At 41.7% G+C, this 22,688-nt stretch overlaps 1 protein-coding gene across 2 annotated transcripts in view; it reads left to right on the top strand.

The window, feature by feature from the left end:
- LOC135939406 (uncharacterized) overlaps positions 1–22,688 on the top strand; it is a 72,038-nt gene that overhangs the window by 8,585 nt on the left and 40,765 nt on the right. For both annotated transcript variants that reach the window (XM_065483748.1, XM_065483749.1), the window contains exon 2: positions 19,696–19,916. In XM_065483748.1, coding sequence (XP_065339820.1) covers positions 19,696–19,916 — 221 coding nt within the window. The remainder of the gene's footprint in view (positions 1–19,695; positions 19,917–22,688) is intronic.

Here is a 22,688-nt window from a genome sequence, read left to right as displayed (position 1 = left end):
TGGAGTGGAAATAAGATCACTGAGCCAGACGCGTTCGTTTGGCTGCTCTTTTGTATTTATGAATGCTGCATTTGCTCGTTTGAAGTAATCAAAGCGGAAGGCGAGAAAAGTTTATGCCTTCTTTAAAGCCACGCCGATTAAAAAACTCGTGACCTTTCAAGTGAGTTGCAAGTGCGGTGAATAGCATGTGAAAATTGAATTCCTAATTAGTCTCTAACTTTTCAAAAATCAAAATTGAGCTTGCATTTTAGATTTTTAGTAAATATATTAATTACTATTAAATCTATAAGGGAAGAACAACATATGAGGCAAATCAATCCATTACTATATGAAGCTAAAAAAAGCCCGCACCCTTTTAGACGTCGCTCGACAACAAATTTGTCTAGAAAATATGCTACTAGGAGGAAGCAGAAGACAGCATCGCATTACACTAGTTTTTGAACACTTGCATGTGTTCTTAATGCAACCAAACACTTACTTGAAACGCCTTGTGATGTCATACCCTGTACCCAGTGAAACTTAAAACCATCCTGCGTCGTTCGCGCAGGAGAGAGGCACAAAAGAGCAGGTGAGAGGAGCGTGACAGAATGCGAGAGAGAGGCTTTGGGTGGAATTCGCTTTGATCATGATAATCTTTCGTCGCTCTATTCAGAGGCGGGCAAATTCGTTTTGCCCAAATAGCGGGCTGGCAGTTAAGTGAAATAACCAGCATAAAATTCTCTGCAAATCCAGCGAGCGCACGCTAGACGGAGAATAAAACGGAGGAGACGGATAGAAAGAAGGGATTGGAGGTTGGTTGCTCTTGGTAGGACCCGAACACAGGGTCGTGAGAAATTGTCAATTGTTCAATTTTTAGGCAAATAGAAACATTTGCAATTGTAGATGCTTTTAAAATATCACATGAATGGCAGTCCTCTTAGGCTGAGAATTGGAAACGAAAGCAATATCGCTTCAATTCTATTCCAATATTCTTTTAATTTGTTTTCAAAATAGCAATCTTAAAAGAAAAATCATACGATCGCCTTTTGAAAACTCGTTTATCGTAAATACTCAGTTTCAAACAATATTGCAAATCCAATCCAATCACATTACTCGGTCGGCTTTCACTCGGTGCGAAAGCGTTGACTATTTTTCACACCCCTTGTGGCTGGCACAAAAAAGGGTCCGCACGCGTTGCCAACAAGCAAAAAAGGAGCAGGCTCATCTTTTCGCATTCAGGGCTGACTTGCCAGCCGGCGTTTTTGTTCTTCGCAGTAGCAGCAGCCAGCCAGTCGAGGAGCAAAGGGGTGGAGGAGATGATGCATTTCTTTTCAATGCCAAATAAAGCCGGTGCCTTTTGCGGTGCTGCTGCTTTTAATAGATTGTTTTTGTGCAGATGCGCCACGCTGTATGTTCAGCTCTGATGAAATTCATCAAAACAAGAGCTACTTTTTGCGAGCGCGACCGTTTTATCTCACACGCTTCAGCGTTATTTGGTTGCATAATAGCCTCTTTTCATCGCGTTTTTGCGTATAATGAATTTTATCTGGCGAGATTGCAACAGCAGCAGGAGCAAGTAAACAAGCACTTTCCTCTCTCCACTTGCCTTTTATTTCAACCCTTTATCGCTGCAGTCATGTTTCATGCCCCTTTTCGAAACGGCTAATGTGCCTTATCTGTGATCCAGATTAGAAAATGCTGCTGCGAACGAAAAGAAAGAATTTTAGTCTGGTATAGCTATTACAGTCAGCAGTGAAAGATTTATTTGCTCTCGACGCGTTTCCAACTAGGTTTGGGGACTAATTTTCTGATCTAAAAACTGAAAAATAACGGTAAGTTGCTCTCCATTAAAACCAGTAGTTCATAGATTGTTCCAATTGTTTATTTGTCATATGAGCCAGACGTTTTTTATTTGAGATAAAACCGATCAGATAGTCTACGCTACTTTCCTTTGGAAAAGTGCGCATGCAGCGTCTATATTAGTCTCGTGAAAAACAAGCTCAACAGAACTGGTAAGCAAATAAAATGTTCATGCATGATTGTCAAAGTGACCTTTCTTTGTTTCAATTGCAAATATGCGACGTTCGGAAAACACCAGTGGAGCGTTGGAACGATGCAAAAGTATCCACAGAGCGCTGGGCAAAATAAAAACATGCAAGAAAACTCCGACCAACTTAAAAGTTTCTGCTGCCCGCTCATCCAGTCAGGCACGGGCAGCCCGGAACTTTGTATTATTTGCAACTTTAACGATCTGCCGTTGTATAGATAGCTTTTTTGTCAAGTCGTCGCAACTGATGTTGCAAATTGTGTGTACACAAACATATACATTCAGAAACGGCGGCAACTTTTCTATGCATGCGAATTTATTCCTCGTCTCTCTGCTTTCTCGGAAGCTGCTGCAGTTGAAAGAAACGAACTGTTCTTTTTGTTTCCATGTCGGGAATATTTATGTGACAAGATGGATACACAACAGACGCGCGGAATTCCTAATCATCTCTCGAATATTGGAATGGAAAAACCGACGTCTCTCCTCCCGCTGACACGTGAGAGCAGCCGGCGAGGCGAACGCAAGCGTGCGCTGCTCAGATTTATTGTCAACTTTCACATCCGCAGAATTGAAAGCACTTGAGTTTGCCTGCCTTGCTGTATTTCTCTCTTTTCCTCGCCAACATGTGTCTGACTCTACGTGGACAGAAACGAATGGCTGGGAACGCAGAAGGCTGCTGCCTTACCGCTTTTTTACTGTGAGTTGGTGGAACCGAATAAAAAACGAAACAAATCTACTGCGCTCACTCTCACACGTTTATTGGCAGCACTTTATTTATTGATATTACAACATCAAAATTAAAGCAGCCTCCATGAAAAATGTGCACCTTATGTTGGTTTATTTGATTTTTTTTTATAATTTGAGTCAATAGTACCTATCTCAATTTGAATTAAAATTTGCGTAGATGTATTTCATCTAAATTAATGATACAAAACCAATCTAAAGTGTTAAATACCAAAACATGAATCAACTATACATTTTTTTCTTATATGAATTTGAAAATTATGCACTGAAGATCACCTTTGTGCCTTGACAACAGCGTTTTTGCCCTTCACCAAGCAAACTAATTGTAATCCTGACGCGTTCTGTTCTAATTCGGAGCTCTAATGAGCTGCATTGTGGTCCTGGACATTAGGGAAGCGAAACACCCGATGCCCCCAAAATGTATGTATTTACACACATATACTGAACACCACACCCTCGCTGTGTGTTGACACGAATGCGGCACTTGAATACCGCAAAAAGTGCCATGCTCGTCGCTTCTCTCGCCATTTTTAACAAGCGAAGCATTTTGCTCGTGTAATTAACGAACGGACAAAGTTCCGCTTATGTTTTTAATCTCTTTTTCCCAGTAAATGATCCTTTATTGGTATTGAATATCGGAAAATGCTTTGTAGTTATTTGATAAAAGCATACCGCTTCAATATTTATTGACATTAATTGGACGAGAGAACGATTTTTACAAGGAAAAACCAAACACTCACAAATTGAATTCCAGATTCAGGTATAAAAAACTTTCAAAGGCAATTAAGGATTTATTTGTTCTTTTTTTCTGTGTCAGCCTCTGAAAACAAACCTCTCATCGCTGGTTGACGTTGTCGCAAAGAGGATGGCCGCACTCGCACTGTGACAGTTTCCGATCCGTTCCAAATTTGATGAAGTTAGTCACGCCAATTTGTCCAATTCGGCTAATGGAATTCGAGAAACTAACGAACTGCAAATACACGCGGCGCGGCTCGTTGACTGCGTCGAAAGAGCCAGCCGCAGCCATAGGCCTTTTCCGGCGGCGCTGCAAAGAGGGCTATGAAAAACGAGGCCCTCAAGGAGAATGAATCAAACGCGATGAGCACGCTTTATGGCTCTGCGCAGTGCAAACATATAAATATATCACGAACGCGCTCTAAAACTGCAGAATTTATTATCTGGCGGCCATCCGACCGTTCCGCCAATCGAGTTTTGCACGGACCAATTTTGATCCAGAGACAAAACGACGGCTGCTCTTCTCTGATCATATTTTCTTTTCTTGTGCACTGAGTGAGCCAGCCAGCCCGCCGACCGGCTCGATTTATCAAATTAAGCGTGCGCTTAATGTGAGTAAGCTTCAGCTTGCTTGACAGAGTTATTGACCGCGCACTCCATACAAAAGTTGATGGTTGACGCGAGTCTAGAATATTTGAAACATGAAGACTTTGTTTTGAATACGTCAGAGATCTAAACATGGTCTTAAATTTCCAGCTGTTTAAGATTCTTACTTTGAAACTGGATCTTGTTTACCAACCTGAAGTTTAGACTCGAAACTTGTTCGAAACTTCGTCAAACACGAACCTGATCAATTAAATAGATACGATAGCTGTTGAGTCTATAGAGTTAATATATCAAATTGGTACATTGAAAATGAAAATATTGAAAAGAAATCCAAAATTAAATATAATTCTTGGATGGCTTTTAAGCTCTGCTTTGATTGACTATAAATGGTTAAGCTATTGAATTTCGGAGAGGAAAAATTAAATAGCACACACGCTCGTACTGTACAGTGAATATTTCTGCCAATGATGATTCTCGTAGTATTGATTAAATTAAAATTGAGGTATTGAAATAACAACATACCTTGCAAACCTCATAAAAACAATGAGCAAAAATGGTTGGATTTATTAATAAAAATATATTGTAATATTGACCTGCGAAACGTTTTGAAATTGTATTGAAATTGGCAACTATAGCCAAACTCAAGTTTATAAATCCCCAGAATCAAAGCCAAAGTAATGAACTCACATTCAAAAGATCTCAAATAAAAACATGCTTACGCATTAAATTAAATTTAGTCAGTTTTTTTTTACAATTTTAGCAAAATAATGCCTTCTTATATGTAACAACTAAAAACGTGCAGTATAGGCCAATCGTAATTCAATGCTCTGGATGTTTTCCATAAAATATAGTGGCTGAGCAAAAGTAGAAGCGATGAAACATTCAAGAGCTGTAGTCGGAAAATTCAATGTTTTACCATCGATCTCCAAAGGCTAGCTGCCTTCTGTTCTTGGCATTCCGAGTGAGTTGTGTGTCTTCGATTGCGCGTCCACTCGGCCTCGGCTTCGGCACATGGTCAATAAACTGGCACCCCCGGCAGCTTTTATGCAAAGTTTCCATTCTTTCATCTGGCCCCGCTGCCTCTGGAAATAAATACATATATAAATTTCGCCCCCATCAAGACGGGCCTTCACTGGAGTGCAAACTTGGAGTCAGTTTGGCAGGCTAACAAGATTGAATGGCTGAATTAAAAGTTTGTCACACACAGCCGGCTCGCAACCAGGCAACGCAGCGTATATATTTCGTCTTGCTTGCCCCTGCTGCTGACTTCATTATTCTGTCCAAATCATCAGCTTTTCGCAACATGCTCCCCTTTTGTAAATTGCCTTTCATTTTCAGCTGCACATGCAGAGTTACGAAACTCGGTCAATTATCAACAAGCGGCTATTGTGCGTTGGCAGGCATTCAATCAAAGTTTTCAGGTTGACGGAATGCGTTTGAAACTCCAAAAATTGAATTAGACTAATAAGGTTCCCATTTATTAGAAGTCAGTTTAATTTATCCAAATTGAAATCAAACTTTGTGGTGTTGCAGTGGGAGAAAAATTCGTTTCTTTGAAAAAAAAATGTCGTGTAGACAGTTCTTAACATAATGAAGAATATTATATAAAATGGATTAGAGATGCACCAAAGGAATAAAAACCAGTTTTAGATTTGCATTGATGTTTTCAACAGATTTTACGATAAATTTTCATTAGGCAAAGTGCTTGACACGCTTACGAAGCAGGTTGCATAACTCTGGTTGCAATCAACCATTTGGCCACACTGCGAGAAGACTGCATGCAAGATTCATCCGTCTTGGAGGCGACAGCAATTAAAATGCATCGCGACAAGTTGAGATATAAGTTCCTTAAGTGCTGAGTCTACAACTTGATTTAGCTGGAAAGACGTGGTACAATTCAATTAAGAGGTGCCTCTGGAGTGCTCCATTGTGAGACAAGCCCGTGCATAAACTAATCACGGCGACGAAGGATGCACGCAGCAAGAGATTCCTCTGCATTCTCTCTTAATTGAAAGCAAGCAAGCTTTTCTACAATTTCACACAAATACGGTGACAACGCTCGCGCATGAATACTTATGGCAGCGTTTATATATGCAAGAACCACACCGCCGACGCCAACAGTGGCAGCTAGCGCTGGTGCTGCACGTGCTTTATCCACCTCAAAGCATGTTTGCCGAGAGCAGGGAGAAAAAAGAGGGCAAAAACCTTGGCCAAGACCATGTAATACACACACAGCCCAGTTGAGAAGTGGCGACACACCAGCCAAGTCTTTAGCAGAGCAAACAAGGGGCGGGCACACCAAGCCAAGATCTCTCTCTCTCTCTCTCTCTCTCTCTCTCTCTCTCTCTCTCTCTCTCTCTCTCTCTCTCTCTCTCTCTCGATGTCGGTCCATGCACCGCCTGCTAGCTCCCCCATAATAAGAACCAACCGCAGACAACTTATGTGTCTTGAGAACATCATTTACAATTCCGCTTGCTGGCTGCTCGGCGGAGATGAGCAGATTCCAGATAACACCCACATAAATTACTCTAGCGCAAATAAAGCCTTCATTTGGCCCTGTCTTTTTGCAAGCCGCAGAAAATATGATTACAAGGGGATAGACGAGTGGGAAAGTGAGTTTTTGTGGCTCTCAAGCACGCTAGTGAGATGTGACAGCAGTTGATTTTTTAACGAAACAAAAGCTGGCTTCGGGAAAGAAAAACAAACAAAATAAAATTGAAAGAAAAGTTGGGGGTTTGAATGAATGAATTTATTATTAAACGCATATATGCGTGCGACACTAATCCTATACAATCAATTCTTATAAGTCTTCGCTGCTGTTCTTAAACTAATTCTTTTTACTATACATTTCAAAATATGGTATTTTTCACACTGTTCTCCACAAAATCTACATTTACAAATCTCCTGAGGTTCATAATGGTACATCTGAGTTGCACAGAACAAATAGTGATATCCATGGCATGCAAATCGAGTAAATACATGTCTATCTTCAAAATTCGGCACCCTCCAATTCCCATTCATCATTGTTTGAGTTTCATAAAATGCATCACAAATCAAGCGTCTATTCATAATCTTTATGTTAACAAACTTCTTATAATTATCAGTTTCAGGGAGATCATATTTCATTTTAAGATCTGTAGCAAAAAAGTTTAAGTCTTTGGCCACCAGTTCATAGACGTATCGCGATCTATTGTATTTAGAGATCCCCAGCAAAGTTGGGGGTTTGCAAGTGTTTTTAGGGATTTAGACGTAAATTACGTTATCAAACAAGTTCAAATATTTTGATTGGTATGCTTTTACAGCATTATCAGTTTTTCAGCAGATGGAGCAGATGTAAAAAATTTGTAAGAAGTTTCTGCACTTATTTAAGTGGCGTAGAATATATTAAATTGCAGATTCAAAAAAAATGATTTAAAACTATAATGTGAAACTGCTTACCGAACTATAAAAAATACTACAATAACAGCAAAGAGCCTACCCGTCTAAAAATAGTATCAGCTGTACCAACTGTATTTTCATGGAATTTTAAACTGTAAAGATATTATAACCAACCATCATTTCCATCCTTTATCAATCCTTTGATAAACATGGCTTTTAAGGTCTGAACAATGAAAAAATATTAAAATTTTTATTCTACACTCTTTAGATGTTCATGTAATATCATAATGCTACCAATCGCCATTAAATAAATACATATATATATGCTTCTCATGATTGAAAAATAGCTTAGTATAAAAATTTAAGCGTTATTTTTTTAGTAACGGATTTAGCATGAAAATATCCCTCAGTTCACTGTCAGAGGCTAGCAGAGGTACTTCATTTAAAACTAAATGCGGCAGCTTTGCAGAAACACGCTACACAGCAACCACCATGAAATGGAATTTTGCAAATTAAAGCAGAAAGTGTCTCCGTGCGGGTGGAGAAGAAGTCCCAAACAGACATACTTTGGCAGCTAGAAACAATTAGTTGCGACGAAATTGAAGCGAGCCGAGGGTACTCTGCCGCTGCGGCAACCACATTCATTTTCATTAAGAGTCGCTGTGATTGCATTAACCGTGTATGTCAGAGGTGCGAGAGACGGCAGCGTCTTTTATTATGCGGCGGCAGCACATTATTCGTGCCCCTGATGGTAATGCCAGTGAATTGTATGTTCTCGCCCGCCGCTTGCGTGCGTCTGACTGACTGAGTGCGGCGGGCCAGTCTAATTTCACACTCGAGTGCTGTGGATGCAGAATTCCACGCGCAATGAGGGATATGTGCTTAGATTTCTCCTCGGCGTCCTCGGCGAAGGCACGTTTGCTCGCTCGGCAGTGAGGGATGGAATCCTGCAGAGCTATCTCTCAGCAGCGAGTTTCGCCGACCGCATCATTTCACTTGTGCCGACTAAGCACGGGTGAGATCTGAATACGCAAAATCTGCGCGCACTGTAAACAAAAAGCCGGTTGCGGCTCAGAGTTTACTTTTTCGCCGCATTGGTAAGCAAGAGAGGCAACGAAACGGAAGGAATTATAAACTTTTCACAAGTACTTTTCGAGGCATTTATCACTTTTGAAAGCCAGCTACATGCCCAGACAAGATGCGGACGCTTTTGCGGCATTCAAGATACGATAAAATAGATTTTTGTTGAGACTTGTGAATTTCTCTCCTTATGCAATACTTAGCATAAACTAGTAAAATCCAAACATATTATTATTTGGTTGAAAACAAATATTTTTAGTACCTACTCGAATCCTAGCAGATTTCCTGCTCCCAATGAATCAATAGTGAACATGGTTGTCCCCTCACACAAGCACATACCAGCTTTTCCACGAGATTGTGATCAGGTAGCGGATGCATTCCCTGAACCAGCGCTCACCCGAGTTTCCTGCACGGTCCTAATGGACCAAAAGCGGAAGAGCAAAGTGGATTGGAAAACATATCACTAACATAATTACTTTTCGATATCCACTCTCAAGATGTGTCCAAAGTAGCGATGTGCAAAGCCCAAATAATTTCCCTTAACGGCTAATGATGGAGTTGCATCATATTCTCCAGAGTTGACTAAATAATTGCCAAAAAATATTAAGTGAGTTGTTGAAACATTTGAACAAAAAGAAACATTAATTTCCTTTTTTAGGTCAGCAAGCATGTCCAACACTCATTTTCGAGACCAATGAATAGATAAAACTAATCGCTCGCGTGCTTTGCATGTTTATGACGTGATAAAAGGCTGCGAATGCACCACCGGTGTATCGGAGGGTGTCAATCAAAAAACCAATAATCCGTCTGGTGGCAGGTCCATTTGCAGTGCAACTAAGTCGATCGGCCGACAGAACGCTTGACTCGTGCGATCGATCCGCTCCCAACTTTTTTATGCATGCACCACAGCAGCCGCATTAGAGTGTGACTCTTTCGAATTAGGCTTTATTCGCCATAAAACGCTCTATCAAGCAGCGCTTGTTCCGTTTAATGCATATGCAGGCAGACGACCGAGGGAGGAAGAACGGGAAAGAGATGCGTGTATCAGCCGCGTGATGAAATTTTTACTGCGCTGCGCGGTTGGTCGGCCGGCGTGAGTGTGTGTGTGTTGTCATTCTCTGGCTGACATGACGGACCGGGAACGTCTCAAAAACCGGCCTTCGTTGACTTGAACACCGCATGAAGTAATTATTGCGGAGTAAATCACATTATGATATAGCCAACTTTTCCGTCAGAGTTATTAAGTTAACCATGTTTTTTCCTTTTAATCAGTCTACGTCAATATTTCTTAAGTTGTTCTTTTGGTATCTCGAGAAATAATGCATAATCCTTTCGGAATTAATTATATACCTATTTTACATATTAATATCTCTGCTTGTCATGTCCTGTGGCTCTTTAAGATCGATATGTTAGCGGTAGGATTTATTTCTTTAATTGAACTCCGCGAGAGTTAGATCTAATTTCGGAATCAATATTTAATTCACTCGAGATGAAGTGATTAACTGCGGAATCCCTGGTCCAATGTCACTTTTTACGTGTTTATATAGCTCCAGACCATATATTTGAGGTGGTCTCGGGCGATCCAGTGAGTGCTCTCGCTGCTCCCAGCCGAGAATATTCATGAATGTGTGCGGCGGTGAATATATTTTTCATTTGTTTATAAATGAGAAGCACAGGTGTACATTTTGCAGAGGCAGTAATTTAGTAGAAACGGCGGTGTGCTCACAAGCGCAGGCAGCCGAATAAAACTTTGACGGCGCGCGCTCGGTGGTATGCTGGTGGAGCTTACGGCAAAAGGTTTAGCACCTCCCGAAGCCGGCCATCAAAGTGGCAAACTTTTTAATGAAATTTTTGCGGCGAGCAGTTTATTGAAAATTTTCGTTCTTGGCGTGTGTTGGTGGTCGATCAAAGGGGCCGAGCAACCGAACGCGGCTCCATTATTCATGCGAACAGCTTTTCCGTGTGTGCCAAAGACGAGAGGAAAAGAGCGAATATGTGGCTGCTTTTTTAACCAGCCGAAGCCGCTTAATGCACGCTTTACGTGTGCTCATTTCATGCACACTGCTCGGAACACGCATTCGCGCAAATTTGATAGAGTCGAACATCATCCGTGGAAAAGCGGCTTTCTACTGCTAGCGAGGGCAACCACATGGCGAAAGTTTCATCCTGGCGTGGCTTCGATATCATTAACTACCCGCCAAAAGCACACGCTGCTGGACCGATTAATATATTGTTTAATTTACGTTCGCAGGCAGAGCAGACCCAAAGTTTGATTAAACCGCACTCAGATAAGCTGTTAAAGCTTTGCATGCTATTTTGGCTTTCGAATTATAGGCTGTGGTAAATTAAAATAGTCAAAGGGAAATCATTGAAAGCAGCGCACTAGTAATGTTATATGACTAAATCTAAGGACTAGTATACCACAGGCGAATGCATTTAAATTCAATTAAATGCGGTAAAATAGAGCACTAAAACGCTTAGATATTTGGCTGTTAAATCGTTATTATGCGTCTTACACATTCAAATATGTTTTAAATCGTCTCGCAATACTACCCTCTACCTTTTTTCAAAACAGGAGTGTCAAATTTTTAAATTCCAGTTTTAAATTATCAAAATATTGCGACGGTTAAAATATTCGTGAGGATGAAATTATTGTCAGTAGAGATTGGGGGTGAGCACCAAGGTAAGTTAAGCAAAGTCGAACGGTATGCAGTTTTTGCATTTCTGGCGATCACAACTAATGCAAAAATCGAAAAATTGGTGTTTTTTGAGATATAAAATTGAATTTATTTCAAATCACCTTAAAATTTTCAAAAAAGTTCACACGTACCCTGGGACCACTTATGAGGGGGATTTCACATTTTTAAAAGATGGCACTGGTTTTTAAAATCCCAAAAGAACACGTACACCTCAAAAATTTTGAAATAACCCTCGGTCACCTTTGACCTTGACCTATATGACCTCAAATTTGGTTTCACTCGATCGGGCTAGGTGAGAGGAGCTCAACGCTTACCTTACTTTTTAAATTGCACCGTAACTTAAAATTAGTTTTATAAAATACGACAAAAACGTTGTGTAAAATCGGCAAAAACCAAAATTTGGACGACGTTTCTCTTGTGATCTTCTTTTGTGTAAAGACTGATCGATGGTGTAAATTTCATCTGATTATCCTGACAAATCGTTATCTTCTTCTATAAAAATTTCTTTGGCATCAATGAGAACCTGTGAAAAGTATAACTGTCGATTTTTTTATTCAAAATGTTTTTTAATATAATAACTATATTGTTCAACTTCCATAATTTGATGCAAATGTTTTCAATGATTGTAATTCATTTTCTTTAACTGAATGCTATAGTTGCATTAAGATAATCCAAAACATTGCTCTACTGAAACAAAAAACCAGTCTAAAATATCTCCCTTCCGAGCAGGCAGATATTCCACGTATTTGAGCTGGTTGATCGCAACATTCTCAACGTAGGAAACACTCAAATGCGAATTTTTAGCTGATTGAACGCTCCGATCTGGCACGCCGAGCATGCAGCCCTCCAAATTGAAAGAGTTAGCGATGCATGAATCTCGAGTGCGTACGTCTCATCAGGAAGGCAGAGCTGAAAAGAAAGGCAGGCAGATAAAAAGAGAGAAGAGCGCGCAGAATGAGAACTTCTTGACCTTTTTCATTTCTCTTGCTCCAAGGGGCACGCCGAGGGAGATATCCGCGCGCGCGAGCTGCAGGCAGGGAGAAAGGCAAATCGTGCAAGTAGAGAGGCAGCGGAGTATCGCTGACTGCGAAATAAAGGGGGTTGAGCAGATGAGTTCGGCGGCGCCAATTAAGCAGCCGAGTCCGAACTCATTATTTGAAGTGGCTCTGACATTTCGTGGGGGCAAAAAATGTGGCAAAGGGGCGCTCTTTGTCGTCTGGTGGCGGGCGGGCGGGTGGCCGGGTGGTCGATAAAGAAAATGGGTCGATGAGCGGGCCGAGAGAGCCCTATAGGCAAGATGCACACAGCACCCACCAACAGCCCCTCTCTGTTTCGCCGCCTGTGTACACACACTTGTGTTTCCCGTCTGCCGTAATAATAAAGCAGGGCCGTATTATTATTCATTGGCCACACCATGATAACATTGTCAAACTCAGGACTGGCCTCTCTCCGTAGACGCCGGCCGTAAAAATAATAAACCACGCAGCACTGTGAATTACAGACCGTGCACAAAGATACGCCGAAAAGCAAAGGGCAACACCCTAATTGTCCAAAAGTTAAACTGTGCTTTGTGTCGTGCAAAATGTTTCCAACGAAAAGCAAGCCATTTCCTGAAATTAAATTCAATGAACTCTTTGTATCTCTATAGATCTACTTAGATGAAGCGTCTGTGGATTGTAAATTTATTTTGACCCTGTTTAATGATCAAGAGTTAAAGCCATGGCCCTAGCCATCTGGTTGTTATGTTTGCTTCTCTCCATCCGATGCATCGATGTCTGTTCAAGCTATACATATTATATATAAATGTGCGTTCCAGCTAATTGGTTTCACATTTCGGGCTATAGCCAACGATCCGCACAGCTGCCTTTTTTATTTTCACGTCCATAAAAATGTGTTATAGTATAAAATAGTTTATTACGTTTTATTTTCGCTACATAAATTTTGGTTTTGCCTGCACGCGAAAGTTTTACCTCAAATGTTGCTGTTTTTGCGCGCTCCAGCGGTTCTCGCCCGTTCGCCACTGTTTTTGCTGCGCTGCTGGCTGGTAGCGCGTTTGAAATAAATTACCCCGTCAGCCCCCAGCGCCGACCAGCAAAATTCAATGAATGCAAAATCGTGGCAAAGTGGCAATTGCGATTTTTCCAACCCAGAAAAAAGGAAAGAGGCAGTTTCATAGTGCCGGGCTTGTTTGTTTGTTTGCGAGGGCGACTCTTGTTTTTCGACCCACATCACGCATTGTTTGATTTGCAGGCCATCCAAGCGAGGGAGGCGCACCAAATATAGCTTGGGCTGGGTTTTATTCCACAATTATAAAAGGGAGCACCATCAGGGCTCTACAGGAATCATTAGTGGAGCTAACAATTTTGCCTCAGATTTTCCTTGTACGCGGAGACACCATAACTGCTGTATTCATTGAGAAACGTCTGGCAAGATTTTCTCTCGCACAAGCTGCTTCCCGAGTAATCTTATTAGGAGCTCCTGACTTCTTTAAGAGGTCCAATTCGATTCGTAAAGAATAATGAGAAATTAAAAGCCTCTTACGACTGCTTCCATCTACCAAACTGGAATTATTCAAATTGAATTGACTCGGTTGCAAAAGGAGGAATAATTCATCGAGTGGCTTTTGACAAAGCATTCAGTCTCCCTTTTGTCGCTCGCAAAAAAGATTAGTACACAATTCGCTAAATTAAGAGTAGGAGGAATGCGATTCTCACAAAATGTTTGAATCACGGAACATTCGAGAGCGCACAGTTGACTTGAAGAGCAAGTGGAACTTGAATCAATCTGATCTCTTTCTCGGTCTGACAAAGCCCGATAATTGAATTCTATACCCTCTATATTTTCAATCTTTGCAAAATAGCCAACTTTTAACCTGAAATATTTTCATATCCTTTTATACATTTTTACAGTTTTCTGATTGTGAGCCAAACACCAACCTGTTTCCCGGCAGTTTCGATCAATTTGAATCAATTATCTGTCCGGACCGAGAGCAAAAAAGAGGCTCCCCTGAGATTTCGCGCTATAAATTATTCACCTCAACTGGCAGCAAAGTGAAAATTCTGGCGGAGAAGGAGCGAGGCGCGCGAAAATGTATTAAGCCGAAGTGGTAGCAGAGGACACGGCGGTGCGGAAAAATGGTTATCACCCTGGAAAGTAGGCAACTCTCTCGCCAGAGCTGCATCCCCTCGGTGCTTCTCTAGAATGAATATTCATAGGCGGCGGCAGTCTTTTCAGAGGCCCTCCTCGCACTTGGAGTTAAGTGCTGGGAATCGGAGCCGCTCGCTTGACAAAGTTTCCTACTCTCGGCCAACGGCAGCAGCGCGGCTTTGAAAGAAGACACACATTTCGGCTCGCAAAGTATCATCCCCTTCCGTTTAACACACGCGCACACTCTGGCGTGAAAATACATTTTCTGCGAAGAATTTGTGTTATAAAGCCCGCGCGCACTCTACGGAAGAGAAGAATAAGTGGCCGGCGTTCAAGATGACCCCTGCTGCGAAATTGGAAACGCTCGTAAGCGCCGCGCCGGGAATGGGGGAAATTCGGGCTGGATCTAGAGTGGCGGCAACGAGCGCGTTCCACAACGTCGAAGGGATGGCACTCAAGTTTAATAATGACTTAATTATGCTGGCAGATTTACAACAAATGCAGGGGGGAATGTGTTATGTGTGTGTTGCGTTCTGCTTGGAATGGGCACTTTCAGCTTCTAAGTCTTATAAATGCGTTCTGTTGCGCACCATATTAAATTCTCGGCCTTCAGAGACTCTTTTACCAACATAAACGTTAAGACAACGGTGGAAGTTTGAGCCATCCGCATTACTTCATTTGTTTCCCAAGGCACTCTCACATAAGTCTACAACATTGCATACATTAAAGGAATAGAAAAATTCGATTAATTAATGGGAACAGCCTATTTTCCTTTGCAGTCGGCAACGAGGAAAAAGTTCCATTTTTCTGAGTCCTTTGTGTATTATCTTAAAAATCAGACAGGTCCTCGACGCAGAATGTAACAGTGCATGGAGTCGTAAGAGAGCAAGGATGTTTCTGAATCTATTATGTGATGGAACAATCTGTATTTTAATTTGCGTCTCACCATACTATATGCATATTACTTGTGTACACAACACGGCTGCCCAACAAAACTAAACTTTGGGTAAAACAAATTATTTCAAACTTTAAATCAAGCCCATGGCAAACAACGCAGCCTTTCTAAAATACCAAACAAGTTCGTCAAAGTTTGAGAACGAGGAAAATCGACCAACTTTATGGAAATATAATACAGGCACGCAAATATTTGGCCCGACTTTCAAATGGCAATCGACAATCATTTAGCCTCACATGCAAACCTGTACCCTCTTGCCTTTGCAGAATGAATTCATCCAATTGCGACAGCTGCTGTGCAGTCTTCCCCGGGATGTTTACACACAAACGCAATCATGCCCAATCTAACTAGGTCAGAAGTGCGAGCGCAAAGTTGTAGGCGTTGAAGAGGTCGAGAGCGAGAGGAGCATTCAAGGACTCTTTCATTGGCCCAACTGACACAGGCAGGCTGCTGCTGGTGCTCGGCGTAAATAATGCATCGGTGCGAATATTCGAGCGGAAGGGCTAGCAAGTGCGGGCGGGCGGGTGAGCGGGTGGCAGGCCAAGGTGTTGCCTGTAATTGAGAGAGACGGCAAGAAGTGCTGTAAAGAGAGAGTGACGGGCGCCACGCCGACCCTCCCTCCGAGAATCTAGTGCCTTCAGTGTCTGATTACGAGCATTCACTATTCATTCGAGTGCGGCCGAGCTTTCTGACGCCCCTAACACAACTTCATACTTACCTCTCCATGCTTGCCGTGAGTAAACAGAAGAGCAATCGTGGCAAGGAGGAGATGCGAGTAATTTGTTTTGGACCAATTCAACACCTACGTTTGGCAGTTCTTTCTTCTCTGCTTGTGGCGGGGGTTAATTAAGCCACTGATTTTTTTCTGCAAATTTTACCCACGAATTGCTGAGGGTGAGAGCTTCATTCTTTTGTGATGCATTCGTTAATTAAGGAGACCGTCGCGGCATTGAGGCAATAATATTAAAATGAACAAAGACCCTGCGTTAATAAAAAGAATGGACATCGAAAAATATAATATAAAGATGTGTTGAAAATCAGAGTGTCATTAAAATTATTACCTTGTATGCAAACATAAATTCCAGTGGTATCCTGATTTTCTGATTTTTTCGCAACACATTAAAAATTTTTACATCTATATTTTTCCTTTAAGATAAAATATTGCGGTGAAAATTCAACTATTAACAACTCTCCTCTTATAAATCTGAAAATTGTTCATTTGGCTTTGCTCTACAATTTCAAAGCTAACCTTTTGTTTGAATACCAACCCTGGACGATTGAAATCATTCATGTTTTAATTAAAGCACTCACATAAATGTTTCTCTTTTGATGTAGCACCAAAATCATTTGCTGCGCGTAATTCAATCCTATTAGGGAAGCAGGAAATCACCAGTTGTCCATTTGAAATTGAATTCAATTTGCGCTGGAAAGCTCTCCAAACCTTAATTATGGCTTATATTAACAGTTACCGAATTCGGAAAACAAAACATTGCATTTCATTTGCGTATGGTCTGTGCTCGTCCGAAATTTTCGGACCAGAAAAGCAGTTAAATCAACAGCAGTTTGCGTGAACGGTTTGTTTACTGCCCAACAACCCAGGTAAACAACAAAACTACAAGCAGTCCTGCAGAGTAAATTATCCAAAGAATTCACGACAGCGTACACACGGTAAACACGAGCAGTGCGTGTGTGCTTTCGCCAAATTTAGCGAATTCGGCCGTCCATGGCTGCTCGGCCAACACTTTTCGTTGAGCTGAATGAGAGTTCCTTATTTACTTTTCAATTACGCTGTTTGTGCAAAGCTCTCATGAAATAAATTTGAGCAATGGATGTTGTACATTACCATAATCCTAAAATACACTTCTTAGTTAGTTGTTATAACATCCTTGCTCATAGAAACAAAGCCATTGGGACTTTTTAGTTTTGATATTTTTTGTTAATAATTGAACAACATATTAGTTTTATTACTACCAGAATTTTAATTTGGTTTGTACGGTTGGTAATGTTGGATATAAAAAGGCCACGCACTGAATAGTGCGTGTGCCCTTAGCCAGCGGACTCTATCGTGTGTGTTAATGGCGCTGTTTTGAAAAGACCCTCGAGCGCGGGAGAGCAGCACACGCTAAAAAAGTCCGCGATTTTTTCCTCTACTTGCTTGCTGGTGAGCAATGAAAAAGGGGAACTTTTGAATGGCTGAATAACACACACACACACATACACACTCGCATAATGGCAGCTGGCGGGCGGGTCGAGGCCTGCAGCCGGTGATGACCCTGTTTTAAAATCGATCTTGGCCCAGTGCCAGGCAGGTACTCAAAATATAGAAAACACGACGTTCGTACACACATACACAATGCGCGGTGTGCACACATTCAAAAGTGAACGCGCACGCTGAGTGTACATATCACATACATGTTACGCAAACGCTGCGGACGCGACGAGGAAAACGTTCCCCATATATCTCTGGGTGTGTTTCATGATGCAAGTCAACGCGCGCGTTTATCTAAATAAACAATGCAGGCAGGGCCAAACGATGATGAATATCGGCGGTTGTTTGCACTCTCCACATTACCGCCCAACTCAGGCATGCGTCGCGAGTTCACAGCATTGCGGCTTTTGACCTTCCTCCGCTTCACACATCAAGTGGACGTTGACAGTTAGAGTGACTCGTTTTGCGTGCCAAGCATTTTCATGGCTCATCAACTGAGAATGGTGCATAGCATAATTTGGAGAAAAATTAAAATGTTTAAAAATAGAGAAATCGAAGCGCTCCCAAAAGACCGAAAATATTAAATACAAAATTCGCTTTAAATTTAGTGCAGTCGGAAATCGTCTAAAATACGTCTTATGTGTTGTAAAAATAATTTTAAAATATTCAAATATTTTGCCCCAAAAACCATCTACAATTCACAGCCCTAGGAATATTTGAAATAAACGAGTTACACTGTGGCGCCTTTTGCAAGTTTAACTTTAAAATATACATTTTAATATTCTCATAATCAATAAACAAGAGACAGTCAATAGTTTACATCTATATTATTCGCAAGCGTTGAGTCAGAGTGCACTCGACGGATGCCCTGTTGAATTAACTCAACTTTTCAATCAGCATATTTACTGGCAAACCATATCAGAACGCGTGCACCAATCTCGCACTCTCGCTGCTTCAATTTGTGCTGGCACATGAAATTCTCTCATTGTTAGCATCGGAGTACACAGCGACGTGTGCGAAGTGGACGCGCGAGAGCAGATCGAATCGCTGCTGTTTGCGATGCAATCGCCTTCCAATTGACCTGCTTCCAATCATCTCCAGCTGAGTGCAATAAAAGAGTCTTGTTTGCCAGCGGAACCATTCTATCGGAACACATTTCGAGCACAACTTTTGAATTATTCACAAACGCCCTCTCGCCTCGCTTTTTTGCCCTTCAACATTTTCAGAATCGCGTCGATGACAGAGAGTAGAGCTTTTTTGCCTGCGCATCAGACGAAGCACGGGTAGAAAAGATTACGGAAGCAAACTTTTACGCTCATATCCTATTTTTAGTGCTCTTGGCGAACAAGACTTAGGTGGAGTTTTTCAGGATATTTATTCAGCTTTAGTCGCACTAAAGAAAAAATAAACACAAAGTTATTCGATCGAACCATTCTAATAAAAATATAGCCCTCTCTGAAATTCACTTTCAGTGTAAAAGACAAACTTTCTCATCCCCGAATCAGCCTAGGGTCTTTTTTATTTCGAATTGTAAATAAGAGACGGGCGTCTGTTTATTTAAAAAAAGCAAACGTGCGTGGGCCTACGGTTGGGTGTGATGATAATGGAAATGTTTTTCGCGTGTAACGCAGCTTGCTCAACGGCGAGCGGAGCAGAACACCAGCCATAACACTAATGAAATTCTGTTTCGTTTTTGCGTGTATAGCCGCCGCCAAGCGCACCCGGGTCGATGTTAATCCCATTTTCATGCTCTCTGTAATTCTTTTCAATTTGCATAAAAATTCTCATCTCACCCGCCGGCTAAGGCAGACATTGGCCATGTGCAAAAGGGAAACCGACGGAGCAGCGGGTTTGCTCTTTGTGTTTGGTGTTCCTGGTGGAAAATTGGATTTGTTTTGATGGTCGCCATTCCAGGAGTGATTCCCGTGGAACTTCTCTTTCGCCGGATGAATTCGCCCCGCAAACCAAACAATACTTTTTTTAAAGAGCACAGAAACGAGTTGAATTTGGTTGTACCCGACCAAACGCAGCTTTGAATATTATCCCGTTTTGCGGCACAACTTTTTCAGACTGCGGCTGATTGCGTTATCTAAAAGACACGATTACTCTGTTTCAGTCGAGCCGAAAAAGGATCACTGTAACAAGACTGTGGAGATCTACGAGGACGTCTCAAGTCCCGAGGTGACTTCGATTAACGAAGGCAAACCCATGACTTGCTGGTATCGATTCCGCTTGTTCCGGGGCACGCCGCGTGATTGGATTATGAGGATAAAATTCAAGAAATTCAAAGTTGGCACCCTGGTGAACGCGACTACATGCGTCGGCGGATATCTGCAGGTAAGATCAAAGTTTTCCTCTCGCCCACACAGCACATTTACCTCTCGTTCGAGTTTTGTCTTTTTATTCCTGCGCCGCGGGTAAAAGAGTTTTCAAACTGAAAAGGAAAATTGACGGCCGGAGCAGTTTTTCGATACTTTAATTGAGTTACAAGACAACGGTGGAATATAGCCGGTGCGGCTTTGCACGGAAAGGTTTCACTTTTCAAACGGCAGCACCTGAAAATAAACTCCTTGAGCCAAGCGTTATCTGCGAAATTGGAAAAGTTTGTCGAAGAAAATGCTTTTTGGGGAAGTGGATTAGGAAAATGACTTTGTTCTCCTTCTACGATCATCTCAATCATCTTTTCGATATTTTTTGGATTCTCAAACACGGACAGCCATCGCACCAAAAAAATATTACATATATGCGCGCCATGGTGCAATCAATTTTTACTTCTTCTAGGCTGCTAAAATAGAGGATAAAGCAAAGCGTGCTTAATATATCCTTGCTTGTTTCGAAAAGAAAAATTGAAACATGCTTATCAATCTTTATAAATTAATTCATTTTTTGTCACTAGTGATAATGTCACCTCTTTTCAGCATGATCTTTTCCTTGTAAATATTTCAAGAAATCTTACAAGCCAAAATATTTTCTGGCTAATTTTGTCGAATATTTTAATCACATTCCAGTTCATTTTTCATGGAGGACGTTTCCATAGCTATTCTCTAAAATTTAAATATTCCGACCTGCTGCTAATTGATTAAAACTCAGTCATATCATAAAGTTTGAAATTTCGGGCTCATCAAATTTTTCTTAAGATTCGCAGTTGCATCGATGTTTTTAATAAATTTGTACAAATTCATACAACGTGTGAAACGTTAGAACATCAACAAGCGAGTCATATTAACATTATCTTTCCTTCAATATTTTGCAATATAAACATGACGTGGACTTCTTCCTGTTTTTTTTGCTCTTTTTATCCCTGTCCGAGGACCGGGAAGGGCGCGCACTGCACTAGCACGAATGCTGAAACCCGGGTCCCAATAACACCGCGAACGGATAACATGGGCGCACCAGGCCACTTGCCTCCGCACCGAGGACTGCATTGAAACGCTAGACATTTGTCCCGTGAAGCCAAATCACGCATGCTGGAAAGGTGAAAACCAGCAAGTAGCGAGTCGGCGCCGGTGCGCCTCCCAGCCCGTTGAGCAATTTGAGCATTTCGAGTCACTAAACTAACCACTTTTTGCCGTCTCTGACATTGGGTAGCCAGTATTAGATCTCCGAACTGCTCAAATACCTCCCATTGCTTTGACACTCCTGAGAGTGCCTTAACAATGCGAGCCAACGGGATGGTTAAAAGCATCTAACTCGTGTATCGTTGTGTTGTGTACAGTGACTGATCTGCACCATTCCGTTTCTGGCCGCTCTTGCAAAATAATTAACCGCAAAGTTAGAGGCAAACGCAGTGCGAGCGTATCAACTTTCAGCAAGACACACACATTTGCAAGTCACACGGCAAAGAGCCAGAGAGATGCGCCGGCCGGGCTGGAGGCGAAAGGGTGTGTGCTGCGCGCGTGTTTGTAAAATTAATGCAGGCGAGGCGTGTTAATCAAGCCGGTTTTAAATTACGGGCGGTAGCGCAATGAAAATGCAGCCGCGCCGTGCGAGAGAGAGAGAGAGAGAGAGAGAGAGAGAGAGAGAGAGAGAGAGAGAGAGAGAGAGAGAAGCCGCTAAACTATTTATAAAGTTGATAATGGCGTGTGTGAGTGCCACGCCGTCCAGATAGGCAACCTGGCAGGCGCAAAGTTGCCGCGCCGGTTATTCGTACGTACGGGTACTATAGCCGGCGAACCATTATTATTAAAGCAGTCGTCCCGGAAGATATCCTCGAAATGAAATGGGGATTTCAAACTTTCAGACCCGGTGAACGACCCATTTTATTGCTTTTTATGTGCGGTATACTGTCTGCTGTCGCAGAGTTTTAAGCGGTGGCCTTAAAAAGAGGCCCGTGAAGCTGCAAAAGTTGCTGATTATGAAGTGTTCATAAACAAGTTATCTGCACAGTGACAATACCTTTTTAATGCAAATAAGTTGATCTGATTGAAAGTTTTTTTAATATACTGCTGCACACTGCATATTAAAACATTGCTCTTTGCCTGTGGGAACAACGATTGATGTCAAATGACGCTCACTTTCAAACAAAAATAAAAATAAAAAGATTAGAATTTACCCAAAGAAAAAATTCAAAACTGGAAAAAATATTGGCGAAATTGAACCATGCAGAATGGTTTGGATTCCATTTTAGGATACATAAAAAATAAAGACTATTTTGATTTCTCGGCACATTTCAAACATTTTTGTTTTAAAATTAGGAGCAAATTATATCGAATGAATTAAGCCTACAAAAAACTCGGTTGGCAAATTTTGCTTCTTAAATATACATTAAAGATATCTGAAAGAGTTTCCTCTTTTTACACCCCTCGTGTCTCCATTCAAGGTTTCCAGTTTTATGTAGTAGGTTGCTGTAGGGGGAAATTATTATTAAAAGAGCTGGAGCCTACCTTCTGGCTGCGACGAGTGGCGGGGCACGCTCAGAGCGCGATTACTACACCAATTTAATTTGTCTCACCGTCCGTGCGCACTCGAAGAGCGCATTCCGCCTGCTCGCCAAGGAATCTGCTCCTTGAGAAAGTTGCGTGTGTCGCTTTTTACGCACTTTTAACACACGAGAGAGGTCGTCGCTGAAAGCACAGATGCTCTTTTTCCCTCGACCCAAGGATTTTAAAT

Source organism: Cloeon dipterum, chromosome 3 (assembly GCF_949628265.1).
Source record: "Cloeon dipterum chromosome 3, ieCloDipt1.1, whole genome shotgun sequence".
Taxonomy (NCBI): domain Eukaryota; kingdom Metazoa; phylum Arthropoda; class Insecta; order Ephemeroptera; family Baetidae; genus Cloeon; species Cloeon dipterum.
This window is presented reverse-complemented; position numbering and strand designations above follow the sequence as displayed.